The sequence below is a fragment of the Bidens hawaiensis genome, unplaced genomic scaffold (assembly GCF_021521415.1).
Source record: "Bidens hawaiensis isolate Kalapana, Puna unplaced genomic scaffold, B.hawaiensis_p1.1 tig00046511_1, whole genome shotgun sequence".
NCBI lineage: Eukaryota > Viridiplantae > Streptophyta > Magnoliopsida > Asterales > Asteraceae > Bidens > Bidens hawaiensis.
The window spans coordinates 1-14,433 of NW_027505987.1; the positions used below are offsets into that span (position 1 = coordinate 1).

The 14,433-nt window shown below is 34.1% G+C and overlaps 1 protein-coding gene across 1 annotated transcript; it reads left to right on the top strand.

The window, feature by feature from the left end:
- The first annotated feature begins 2,058 nt into the window (after window positions 1-2,058).
- LOC143616280 (protein NRT1/ PTR FAMILY 2.13-like) lies at window positions 2,059-7,173 on the top strand. The gene is made up of 4 exons (XM_077089152.1): window positions 2,059-2,393; window positions 2,652-2,869; window positions 5,569-6,143; window positions 6,282-7,173. Exons 1-4 carry the CDS (start codon window positions 2,270-2,272, stop codon window positions 7,156-7,158), a joined length of 1,794 nt encoding a protein of 597 aa, XP_076945267.1. The 5' UTR covers window positions 2,059-2,269; the 3' UTR covers window positions 7,159-7,173.
- The last annotated feature ends 7,260 nt before the right edge of the window (window positions 7,174-14,433 follow it).

Below are 14,433 nucleotides of genomic sequence, written 5' to 3' on the forward strand. Positions count from 1 at the left end.
CAGGCTTCTTTTCTTCCTGGACCGGGAACAAAGTTGATGACATAAACATTCATACACCAATGTAGCAAACATAGTGACAACTGACTACAAAAACTGTTTTTTCATTTCATGTGAAAAGTCTTACACCTTAATAAACTGGAGCATGTCCAAAGCGCATTTAAGAACCATAACTAAATCAAAATCTTTTTAAAATTACATGTTTTGACCAAAATCAAATCGTTACGTTTTGAGAATGACCAATTTTAACATGAACCAGATCGATATCTTCTAAAATTGACCTGTTATGGCCAGAAACAAATCAATACATTTTAAAAAGACCCGTTGAAAACCGAACAAGATTGATACCTTTTTATATTGACTCGTTGACCAGAACTAAACTAATACCACTTTAAAAAGACCCATTTTGACCTGAGCCAAAGCAAATTGAAAGATTTCTAAAATGATTCATTTACATGAATGAAAATTGAAATAACACATTTGAAGACTCAGAAGAAAAATGAAGGGTAACACATATAACGCTCTTATCTTTTGAAATCATTTCTACCAAATGTGAATTCATTATTACTGGTTATGAAGATCCAAAAATATATATATATAATGCGCACCTATCAGAATCGGAACAGACCAATTACCAGATCCACCTATCATCGCCGGCATAACCATAAAAAAGATCATTAAAAAAGCGTGAGCCGTTATTAAAACATTATAAAGTTGATGATTCCCACCAAGAATTTGATCGCCGGGTCGTGCTAATTCCATACGAATCAGTACTGAGAAGCATGTGCCCATCACTCCAGCAATGGCACCAAAGATGAAATATAGAGTCCCTATATCCTTGTGGTAGTGGAGAACAGCCATCGGACCGGATTTGTCATAAAATTGATATTCTTTCGTTTTCTTCCTTATCAGAGAGGGGCCCCTTGTTGGGCGGGGCTTCTTTTTGAAAAAAGGGAAAGAGAGATCCGACTTGCGTGTGTTAAGCATCTAATCCTAGTCTTTATGTTCTCTGTGTTAGAGGAGTTAGATTCAATGACTTCAACCCACTTAAAAGTTGAAACTCATGTGAACATTTCACTTAATTTGTGAACCCTCCATATTCTTTGATTTTTCAATAGGTACAAAACTAAACACCAAACAAACTAAATACAAATTGAAACAAAACTAAATTGAAAAAAACTAAAACAAACCAAAACCGAAAACCTAAATAAAACCAAATGCCAATAAAACTAAAAAATAAAAAAACCAAAATGAAACTGAAAAATTAAAACCGATAAATCTGAAACCGAACTAAAAATAAAAACTATAAAAAACCAAAACGAAAAGCTGAATAAAGTTAGACTCACCTAAAATGAAACTAAAAAAAATCGAACCGAAACGAAACTGAAACGAAACAAATTTATAAAAACTACAACCAAACAAAAACTAAAAACCGAATGAAACCAAAATAAAAAGTAATTATCTTGAAACTTGAAAAGAAATGCCCAAACTCATTAAGAAACACGTGTATTAATAATTAATAATAGTATAAAAGATTAGAATATGTTGAATATAATTTAATAATTTTGAATTATTTTATTATCAAGAAATTATGAAATTCATATTATTTAAGAGTTATTGCTTTAATAGCATAGTAGAAGTTACTAGAATAGTTAATTCTTTTATCGTTACCATCATCATTGTTATCGTCACTATCACTACCATCCATCATCGGTGTTGCAGCCACCACCACCCACAACACCCACTGCCATTATTGTTGCTACCGTAAGTACATTTCAATTTCTTTAACAAATTTATAAATGAGACGTAACTATTTTGTCAGCTAAACACGTCAAGTTACGATTTATTTATGTATTACTATTCCATTTCATTTAATAAGAAATATATAAATCTTTAAAGAAAGTCAAGAGAACCAAACATCACATTAAATAATTTGTTAATCGTTGTAAATTTGATATCTAAAATTTATGTCGTACTGTTAGAATATTCATTTTTTAGCTAACCATCAACGTTTCGTATTTGACATTGAAAATGATGCGCTTCACATCATCATTTATTTATGTGTTTGTAAGAGTAAATATCAAACGTAGAGTTATTATTTTACCTCTTTTTATCCAAAGAAACCAATAATTGTGTTATGTGCCTAATGGGTATAAATAGATGATGAAGTAGAAGTGGAAGGATCGCACTTGTGAGCATATGAGTTCCAAACAAACAGCAAGAAGCAGTTGAGGATTTCTTTGCTCACTTACAACTCTTTTCTTCAAGATCAATGCCACCAAAATCGTTTTCCCCCGAAAATGTAGTCGGGAAAGTTCATCATGACGACCATCAACCGCAACCAAAGCCCGTACAACGGAAGCCCGGTGGTTGGAAGTCCATGCCTTATATTCTAGGTATTGATATAGTGACGTTCCCTTTAGATTCTATACTAGTTACATATGTAACTTCTATATTCTTGTTTGGATTATCGTTCATTCATAAGGAAGCTTTGTTGACGTTTAGCTTGTATATTCTTGTTTGGATTCTTGCTCATTCATAAGACTTTGTAGACTCAATACTTCTATATACTCGTTCATTCATAAGGCTTCATAGACGTTTAACTTTGTTTGGATTCTCGTTCATTCTTTTAATAATTATACATTTATACGCAGGAAATGAATCTTTTGAGAGACTCGCGTCATTTGGGCTAGTAGCTAACTTCACAGTGTTTCTAATGAAAGTATTCCACATGAACCAAGTAACAGTATCAAACCTAATCAACATTTGGTCCGGACTTACCAATTTTACCCCTCTCATCGGTGCCTTCATCTCGGATGCCTATGTTGGCAAGTTTTGGGTCATCGCCTTCTCCTCCTTCGCTACTCTTACGGTAATTTTCATCAAATTTGCTTACATGAGCAATATGTCTTTTTACAACTAATGGTAAAAGTATTTGTAGTAATTTTATATGCTTATTATGTCAAGTCCAATACTTCACATTATTTATGTCGATAATTGACTACAACCAAATTGGTGGGACTTAATGATTGATTAAACATTAAAGAGACATACACATATGTATGTTGGTCTACTAGCATTTTAACTAAATTTATTGAGCATACAATACTCGTCTAGTCGTCTTCATCTTCGTTATAGCACACAAGCAATCAAACATCAATAATCTTATCAATTACAGGGATGAGTAAATGGTACCGGTACCGATCCCAGTATCGAATCGGCTATTGTTGCCACCAATTCGTTTATGATTTTTTAAGATTTCAAGATCAGTACGGTACCGGTATTTTTCTGATTTTTTGGTACCGATACCGGTACTGAACCAGAACCATATCGGTACCGAGCCAAGTATTTTCACTGCCAGTACCGATATTTTGGCATTCTCTAATCAATTAACTTACTTCTAGTTATTTTATTAAATTTATTTACAATTTTTTTAATACATGCATAATTATTGATTGAGCATACATGTGTTATCGAGTTAGCATATTATATTATATGTGTATCACGCATGAAAAGTATACATGATGTCATGTCTGTCATGATTGAATGATTATATGAATTTGTCCTAAATAAGTAAAATAAAGAGAAAGCTTTAGCTTGGTCATCCACTATAAGTCCAAAAGGTGTAAATGATTTTGTTGGACCCTTCATGGCCTTGAATGCCATTAACTGCTACACTGAGGGATACTTTTGCTGGTTTTATTTTATGTTTATCTGGTACAAGAAGTTATATATAAAAACTCTAGGGATCTTAAAATTTGTTTAATAAAAGTTTATTGAATTTAATAATTCCTATTGAATGATATTGGTCAATGATAATTCATATTCATTTATTCTCATGCGTCTCAATTTTTAAAAAGTTGGCCGCCAGTGGTCATATGTTAAAAAAGACTTAACGACGTTATACTTTTTTTCGAATTTCAAACTAATGTTTTAGGTCTTTTGATCGAAATGAGCATACAAGTCGATTGAAGTAAAATTAAACTCGAAATGATGATCAAAACGGCTTGATTTTTGTTAATTGTAAATTCAATCATCATAATTGAATGAACATGATTGTTTTAGAGGTAGCGGCGCAGCTTGTTGTCCGCTTGCCTTCTGTTTCGATGTAATCCAATAAACATGATTGTTTTAACAAAAAAAAATAATAAGTAATTTATATAATTGAAGCATTGTTTTGTCGTTTGGAGCACCGATTTGAGCTAAGTTTTACATCAATCGATTTATATCATTCTTCTGCTCAAGCACTAAAATATTAGTTTGAAATTCGAAAAAAAAAATATAACATCGTTAAGTTCTTTTAGGGTGGTACCACTTGAGGCCAACTTTTTTAAATTTAAACCGCCAGTAACAATAAAATAAATAAAAATTATTATCAACCAATAATATTCAATAAAGATTATTATAAACGTTAGTGAAAGTAAAGAAATGATTAAATTACTTTATATGCATTGGCAGACATATACCTACTAATCTTCTTTGACAAATTATATTTTTGTATATTAAAATGTAACACGTGAACTTTCATAAACCCATATTTGTCACGGTTCATTTTCCTCACTTGTTTAAGAATTCATAAAAAAATATCTCACTCATCTTAATCCTAGTTAGGGTTTTTTTTTTTTTAGAGATTTCTCTTTCTTTTAAATTATTATTATCATTTTCTTTTTATTTCTTTATAATTTTTTAACGGCTACTTCCTAACTAGTTAGTAGTGCATTTATGTTCTAATCATTTACACCACCGCGCTCCTTAGCTATTTAACGATTTTAATTTGACACCACCCACATACACTTGTACGCCCATATAAATATATAATTTTTAACCGTCAACACATAGATAATTGTCTAAATACTTCGTGCGGGGTGACCCAATAACAAAAGGTCCACCACCAGCTGGCCCAACCCAATCGTACGAAACCCTTAATCGCCTCAAAGCTAGTTATCTACGGTTACGGAGAAAACCCACCAGTCTGAAAGCCCACTGGTGATAAAACCCGACGCCTTCAGGATCGAACCTGAGTCCGAAGATCACAAAGATCTCGGTTTTCCTTCATTGAGCCATTTATGCTCTCCCCAAAGTGTTGTCTGTGCGGATCAAACATAGGTCTCTATTGAAAAACCCAGACTTCCTATCACTATACTAATTTATGTATCGATTATATACTAATTTATGTATCGATTTATTTCATTCATTGGTGTTTCGGTTTAGGTCTAGCAACTTTCGTAGTTGAAAAAAAAAAGATTAATTCCATTATATTATCATATATATGAATACGGCCAGATCGAAAATCAAATTAGAACCAAAGTGTCACAGAACCACACGACAAGTTAAAATCATTAAGCCATGCTTCAATTAACGTATGTGATATTGGTCATCATAACATGGTCGGCCCTTCACATATATAAGTTAAAAGATCAGATAAGTTAGATAACGATAAAATAAAATAGCTAGCATCTCTAATTCTATTTATAGTTATATTATATAAACATAAATCATTTAGGTTACCTCAGTATCTTGCTAGCATAATATATATAAGTTAATCTTGAATTAACTTCAATATTTATACAGGGAATGATGATCATGACCTTAATAGTGGCATTACCAACGTTGCATCCGCCATCATGTCCGCGCCAACAAGCCATACTCAACCAATGCCAAGGTCCAACCACTAAACAATTCGGCATCTTAGCCTTAGCCCTCGGGTTCATGTCCATAGGAACCGGTGGAATAAGACCATGCAGTCTGCCGTTTGGTGTTGACCAGTTTGACCCAACCACCGATGAAGGTAGGAAAGGCATCACTAGCTTCTTCAATTGGTATTACGCGACCTTCACCATCATCGTGCTCATAGCGATGACCCTTGTGGTCTACATTCAAGACTCGGTGAGTTGGGTCTTGGGGTTCAGTATCCCAACCGTGCTCATGGCATGCTCTATTGTGTTGTTCTTTGTGGGCACTAAAATGTACATTTATGTCAAACCCGGAGGTAGTATTTTCTCTGGGGTCGCGCAAACACTTGTCGCGGCTTACAAGAAACGTAACCTCGAGCTCGAAAAGGCAAAGGCTAGAGGGATGCTATATGATCCACCTAGTACTAAAGGAACATATCAATTCCCAAAATTGCCTTTAACTAATAGGTTAAGGTAATGTGTTTAAACTCAAATTAAATGTGCTTACTCCATATTATTTTATTATAACTAATAATATTCATATGTTTAACTAGCTAGCTACCTCATCTTTATTTATTTATTTATTTATTTAAATTTGGCTGATTAATCTAGGTGCTTCAACAAGGCAGCTATAATAGTGGATGGTGAAGTAAACGCTGACGGATCTCGAGTAAATCCTTGGAACTTGGCAAGCATACAACAAGTTGAAGAAGTAAAATGCCTAATCAAAGTTATCCCCATATTACTTTCGGGTGTTCTTTGTTTTGTAACATTAATCCAACAAGGAACTTTCACCGTGTCACAAGCCTTAAAAATGGACCGTCACCTCGGTCCACACTTTCAGATACCGGCCGGCTCGATAGGGGTCATATCCATGATCACCATTGGGATATGGCTCCCGATCTATGACCGGATCATTGTCCCCTCTCTTAGAAAAATCACAAAAATAGAAAGCGGGATAACACTCCTCCAGCGTGTCGGTATTGGCATCGTTTTTTCTATAGTAGCAATGATAGTTGCTGCATTGGTAGAGAAAAAGAGACGTGACTCGGCTACTTACCATAACCGGCCTGATGGGCTCGCACCCTTATCGGTCATGTGGCTCGCACCACAACTTATCTTGATGGCATTTTCCGAGGCGTTTGCCATTCTCGGTCAACTTGAATTTTATTATAAGGAGTTCCCGGATAATATGAAGAGTGTGGGTAATGCAATGTTCTTTGTGACCATAGGGGGTGCAAATTATGTGAGTAGTGCATTGGTTACTACGGTGCATAAGGTGACTGGAAAACATGGGCGACCCGATTGGTTAACCGCGGATATTAATCGCGGTAGAGTTGATTACTTTTATTATGTGATAGCTGGATTGGGGCTGTTGAACTTGGGGTATTATCTTTTGGTTGCATCTCAATATCAATACAAGGAAAACAGCCAAGATACCGAAGATGAATCTAGATTTGATATTGAGTTAAACGCATCAAAAATATGATACAAGAAGAGTGCGTATATATTTTGATATAGTGTTACGGTGGTTGTAATAAAACGAGAGATGAATATGACTATTATAGTTAATTGTTTAAAATTATCGTTAACGTAATGTTGCTTAAGAAAATAATATATATAGTAAATTGTTAGATATTAAATATCATGCATAATTTATTCTACTAATTACACAAGCAATGATCATGTTTTAAATATATCAACATAAATACCCTAGTAAAGCATTTGATCACTCTCCCTGTTGATCCTCATATTCCTCTTTCAAAACCAATCAAAAAAATGCACCAATTAAGTCATCGACCTTAAACACAAATCTCTGTCGCATTTTTCGACAGCCATCAAGAAAGGAGAGAAAGAGGAGAAGAGCTTATTATTAATATAAGATTTATTTGTGACGTTATAAAGTAAAGGTGTTACAATGTTACAACAGACTATATCTGAAAAAAATTTAAAAAAATTTCAAATGTAATTCCAAATATTAAATCAATATTCCATAATTTAGTCTAAACTAAGAATTTGTTTGTATAGTGTAAACTCACTTTCCATGTATATCATATTTCAATGTGATATGTTACGTTACATCATATAATCTTATCTTTCTTTTAATATTTGTGGCATGCGTAGGTCTCTTTTCAAGAAGCGTACCGTGCTTGCATGTTTTGTTTGTCTTCTAGAATAGTTGGAAGTCTCATGTGATGGGCCAAAAGTGAGAAAGGTAAGATTCCTCTTCAATGCATGTCAAATCATGTATATACAATTTGCTTCAAAACGATGATTTTTTTTTGGGTGTTACGTCACATTCTTTGATTTATAGAGCCTTGCTGTTCTACTTTGATCAGACTATGTTATTAGAGTTTGGTTTGGGCATTCCCCATAAAAACCATATCGTCGGCTGCCACTTAACAGTCGTCATGCCACCACAACAACGAACTCTCTTGCGTAGCATACGATGGGACTAAAACCTGGGTGGGCTCAGGATTCGAGCTGACAACCTCGCAGGGCCTAGCTGAAATCCTCCATTGTCAATATCCACCCAATAACAAGTGAGGATTTAACTTGGGTCTCCATTAAAAACTTAAGCTTTCTACCACTAAGCCACAAGTGAAAGATTAAATCATATATATAAACAACTAAGAAATTATCAGACAAGTAACTAAAAAAATTATTCGATGTTTGAGAATGTAGATAACTCAATTTTCTTCTACTAGCACCACATGCTCAAGATTTTCTTCTTGTTATCCCTATACATGGGTTATGCCAACATATGTCTCCAATGGAGCGTCATAATATCCTTAAGTATCGCTTCATGATTCCTCTATTCCCGAATAATGAGATATACCCTGTTTGTTGCAATGTGTGTTTAGACTCGTATGGAGAGCGCGCGGTATATTGTAAAAAGCTCTCGGGGTTCAAGTACCAACACGACCTGGTTAGGGATGTGCTCTTTGACATTTTCAGGCAAGCCGAAATTTTTGTTAAGAAAGAAGCACCTACAAATTTCTTGAATGGCCCGTTGGATAGAAGACCGTCTCTTCGAATGGCTGCCGGCTGGCATTTTGGTGTTTGAATGGATTTGAGGAAAACATGCGTGTGTGGATTTAACAGGGGTTTCCTCTTTGGTGGGCTTAGGGAGTAGTTGTTTCGCATTCGGTCAAGCTGCATTAAAAGTTGCTTCATGCAAGGTGACTAAACATGAGAAGGTGTGCCTTGTCAACCAACATGTATTTTTACCCTTTGCTTTTTGACACTTTTAGTTTTCTCGCGCCTGAAGCTGTGGAGTTACTTAGCCGAGTTCAACGGGTCATGCATAGTAATGTAATGACTCTAAAATCAACTGATGTAGTTTTTAAAAGATTAAGTTTTGCAATTCAAAAAGGACTAGCGACGCAACTTGTTGTCTGTTTGCCCTCTGTTTCGATGCAATCACTACTTTTTAGTTTTATATTTCTAATATCAAAATTATAATATTTTTAAAAAAAACTTGTGTTTTACCAAGAAACAATTACACTATGTATTATGGGTTGTTTGAGGGCATTATCAAGCAATCACATAACCACGATAAAGATAAAGCCTTGTATACCATGCTGAGGTTTTGAAAAGGGCGCTATGTAGAAGGGGCGCCACCCTGTTAACAAATAACAAGCCATTTCTCCTATTTTTGTGGGGTCCACCCACTAACCATTGTTCTTCTTTTTCTTTTTCTTTTTTTTTCATTTTTTCTTTATTTTATTGGATTTTAGTTAACACACAACATGATAGTTAAATGTATGTTAGTTAAAACTCATTGTTTGCGTGGCGTTATGCAATTTTTAGTAAACCTGCAACTAGGGGTATTCAAAAAAATCCGAATCTATGTCATTCGTGACAAGCATACACCTCAGTATTCACATGCCGAATAAGCGATTAACCGCTTATTACGTATCGAACAAATGAATAACCAAACAGGTCTGGTTATGACCCAGATCTATAAGTCATATACGTTAATAATAAGCCAACATATTGATATTATGGCCTTAGTACAATAGCAAACTAGTTAAATAAAAGCATACTCGTTTAACTACCCGCTATGAACTTAAACGCGAAAGATAATTACAAAACAAGCATTGTATCATCCGTTAAGCCGAAAAAGACTTATAAAACATTTATTTGAAATGTTTTAAGCGATCTGTGAAAATATTTTCAATTTTTTTACAAACAAATGGTATGCTTTTCTAAATTTACAAGAAATTGGCCGAAAAACACTCGTTTTAGCGCTGTTTGTCGTACTCGATATATTTTTCGCGCCAAAAACAGAACCCAAAATAAATTTGGACTCGGGATTTCTCATTCGGGCATGCAAACCAAGGCAAATGGGCCAAAATGAGGCCCAAGGGAGGGCCCAAAAGGGCCGGCCGCCAATGCTTACCATCTTTTTATTATTATTATTTTTTATAAATAATTAACATATTAAGCTTCCTTATCAAGCTAGTTTCCAAAATATCCATAACTTGGCAGCTCCCTAACCTTTGTTCTTCAAATTTCCAGCTATAACTCATAGGTAAATGCCATTTTGATCAAATTAAACTTGATTTAAACATGTTTATACACATAAAAGTATAGTTTGATTACCAAAAATCAATCCTAAACATGCAAAAATCTAAAAATGGTCCAAAATATATTTTGATCATACACATGGTTAGGAACCTGTTTTGGTAAATTTTTTGGCCATAAACATGGATTGAGGGGTTTAAATCGCCTTTTTACGGCTCAAAAGTTCAGTTTAAAGCCCTAACCGAAACCCTAAGTTTCAAGGATGATTTATTGATGGTACATGCTTGGTTTGTGATATAGGACCTCTATCTACCTTACCTAGAAGCACAAGAACCCGGAAATTTGAATAAGAGAGCGAAAATGAACGAAAACCACAAAGGTAATGCCGAATTACTCGCTTAGGGGTTGTTTAGGGTTAGATTGGGATTTTCATATTGTTAGCTTGGAAAATTTTCAAGGACATCAGGGACCATATGAATGAGTCCCTGTCCAAATTTGGTAATTTTTCGACCATCCGAAAATATTTGGCGAATTTATTACCGATTAGGGACGTTTATTTGGGAAACATACTTAAAATGCTTCAAAAATTATGAAACATTACGGGGAACTCAAATTTGATATAATATGATCACATATGAAATTTGGGGTCATTTGGAAAATCCTAGCTATGTTTTGTGAATTCGCGTTTATTCAAGTTTTTATAGTCGTTTTTGGCTCGAAAAGGTAATTTGGAAAATGTGTTAGGTTCTAGAAATTTTGCAGGATGTTTTGGGAAGTATTTGAATCACTTAGGAATTTTTTTGGATTTTTCAGAAATCGTTTGGTATAAATGGACGATTTTCGAGCTAAATATAGCATATAAAATGAATTTTTAAATTAATAAATCAGTAAATAATTCCAGAAATACTTTTATAGAAATCTACATATTTTAATTGATAAGTTTCTAAATTTTCATAATTTAATAATGAACGGATAATTAATTGTGCTAAATTGAAGATTAAACAAATTCAATCCTGATAAAAATCGACGAGTTCGTGATTGATGAATCTGTTGGAATATCATAACATGAAGAATGATCAAAAATCATATTTTTGGGTTAATTAAGTAAAACCGAACTTTTGTGAGAAATCCGGACAATTTGGATGGATTGTGCACGTTTTTCTCTAAACCAGACTGAATACACGGAAATGAGTCCCGTAGCGAATCCAGACCCCTAATTTGTGATCTTTCTTTATAACTTAATTATTTTGTCAACCAACACATTTACCCAAATTTACATACTCATACCTGTTTTCTAAACACGTAAACAATCAACTTGCCCTAGCTGGTAAAACAGGGAAACTGAGCCAAGTTCGGTTTTAAGTATTAGGCATTGAACAACATCACAATCTAAACCTATTGACACTTTTTGGGTGTAACAGCTATACCCAGACCAGAGATACAGCCCAGGTTAGTATAAAGATTATAATAATATTAAAATATTAATATTATTATAATATTGATTATAGGGACTAGTGACAACGAGTCAAACAAACTGCGAGCTGACACCGTACCGATTATCTACTAAACAGTGAGTTTCATGACCCCACTTTCTGAACTGTTTTACAAAATTTTGGGGTGAAAATCATGTTTGCTTATATCTATATACATATCTAAAACGTATGATAATGTGAATTATCTAAGTGCTAACACATGAAAGTCTCCACTAACACAGTGATTAACTTCAAGCCGGTGGCTTGTGAATAGTACTATTGGTTTGACAAACCCAGATGGGGCCAGCACGATTTACTGAGACCTTATCCCGTGTCACACCCCAACCTAAGGCGGAAATGCCGGGGCATGATCCGATTGCTCACAGCTCGAAGATACTATCATAATATAAATGTGACAATATCTATTTAATTATTTTATTTCAAATGTGCACACAATATTCAAATACAGCAATACAATTCAAATAAATATATACAATCATTTAAATTCAAGTTTGTCTTAAATATAACCCTAAGATCTTTCTAAGTGTCCATACTTCAACTTCAAGCAACCTGCATATGCGTAGAATATGGAGTTTTGTCAACAAACATGTTGAGTGACTTTATCACCAATACTTGACACCAAAAATAAAGTTAATATAATAAATAAACAAAACGTAATAAATGCGGTAATGAAATCAAACCATAAGCAAGTAAGTTGTCGACTAAACCATTGCCAAGCGAATCGGGCGCCAGTAAATCAACTATGAGCAAATAAATAGAGTAAGACCGTTGCAAAGCGAATCGGGCAGTGGTCAAATGAGAACCCTTTCCAAGGGGATATGTCAAACGATTGCATACAAATACAAATAAGCACATAACAAGTAGATTTGATTAACCAAACACAATTACACGCTTACTATTTTTGGATATATATATGTTATAGATATGTATAATACGATATACGCATATGTCCCCAAAACATTTAGAAAATTGAGTAAAATAGGAGAATGATAAAACTCACCTGATCGATTAAGCCAAACGGGAATGAATATGTCAAGAAAGTGAAAATCACGCTCTTTGCGAATTACCAAGAATCCTAATTAAATAATATTATAAATGACATATTACGTGAAATGAATTTAGGATTTTGATGCAATTTGAATTAGGTTTGTGATTAATATGTTATTGATTGAACGACCGATCTCTACTAATTATTATTATTTAATTATAAAAATCATTTTTTGTCATAAAATCGAGTTTAGGTACAATTAGTTTAAATAAATATGAGAAGAGACCTAATATAAACGTTTAAATATATAATTATAATAAAATTTATATTTTAGAATTCTTAACGAAATTCGATGGTAAAAATATATTCAGCAATTTTAATATGTTTAATACGTTTATTACAGTTTTGTTTTAAAACGAATATATATATATATATATATATATATTTATATATATATATATATATATTTATATTAATATATATAATATATAATAAATATGAGCAAATTTATAAAAACGTTTTTTTTACAACGAGAAACATCAATATTAGTGTCGGTTTTTAAATAAAATAATAATGATTTATTGTTATTAATAAGATATATATACATATATATATACACAAAAACTTGGAACGAAACTAATCTTCACGAAACGTTTAACTTTTATGACGTCGGTTTGAATAAAATATTGTTTATTTAATTGTTAATATTAATTATAATATTTTACATGGTTGTAAAAGTCGTTAGGCGGTACTAGGCGGTCGACTAGGGAGTCGCGTGTACTCGGGGTGTAGTCGGGGATTACTCGGAAAATACCTACGGAGTACTCGGCCGAGGCGGGGAGTAATCGATCTAGGCGGGGAGTAATCGGGGAGTACTCCTCCGCCTACTCGTGAGTTTCACAACATTGATATTTTATAAACAATTAAAACCATTAAAACAATTAAGAACCAAAAATAACAAAAAAACATAGGCTGGCCGGGACTCGAACTCGCGCCAGTGGATGGCCAAGAGACTGAACACACACACTGTAACATCCCGAAATTTCAAGATAATATTAATTATATTACTTAATAATAGAGGGAAAGTTTACTCGGGTTATCAGGAAATAAATAAAAGAGTAGGAGTTGGTATGGGTCGGGCTAGTGTCGGGTAATGGACGTTGGTTATGGATTTGGATTAATTGAGATGGGTTAAATGAGAATGGGATTTCAGAGATATAAATACCCCCCCAAAATCCCAAAATATCTTTCATTTACATCTATTTCTTCACACACTCAAAACACACACATTCTAACCGATCAAGATTCGAAGCCGAGACCCGAGATTTTGTTGATAGATCTGAGTTGGTAAGGTAAGAACAAATCCAACAAAGCTAATGTTACTGAAAATGGTTAGGATTGGATGGGTTAACCGGACCCGAAACCCAAACTGCCCAAATCGGACCCCTAAAACGTCGATTTTAGGCCAATTTGATGGTTGGGATTTGTAGGCGCCGAGCATACGATTCCGTGGGTACCAAAATCGAGTTATTTGGCTAAGAAACGAAGGATTTATGGGCAAACAGATCTGCAGCGCGATAACTTCGCCTGCAAGATTAAGTTCGCCTGATGAACTTCGCCTTCAAGCGTAACTTCGCCTTCAAGCGTAACTTCGCCTAAGGATAACTTCGCCTACGGCCAAGTTCGCCTAAGGATAACTTCGCCTGAAGCCAAGTTCGCCTAAGGATAACTTCGCCTGAAGCCAAGTTCGCCT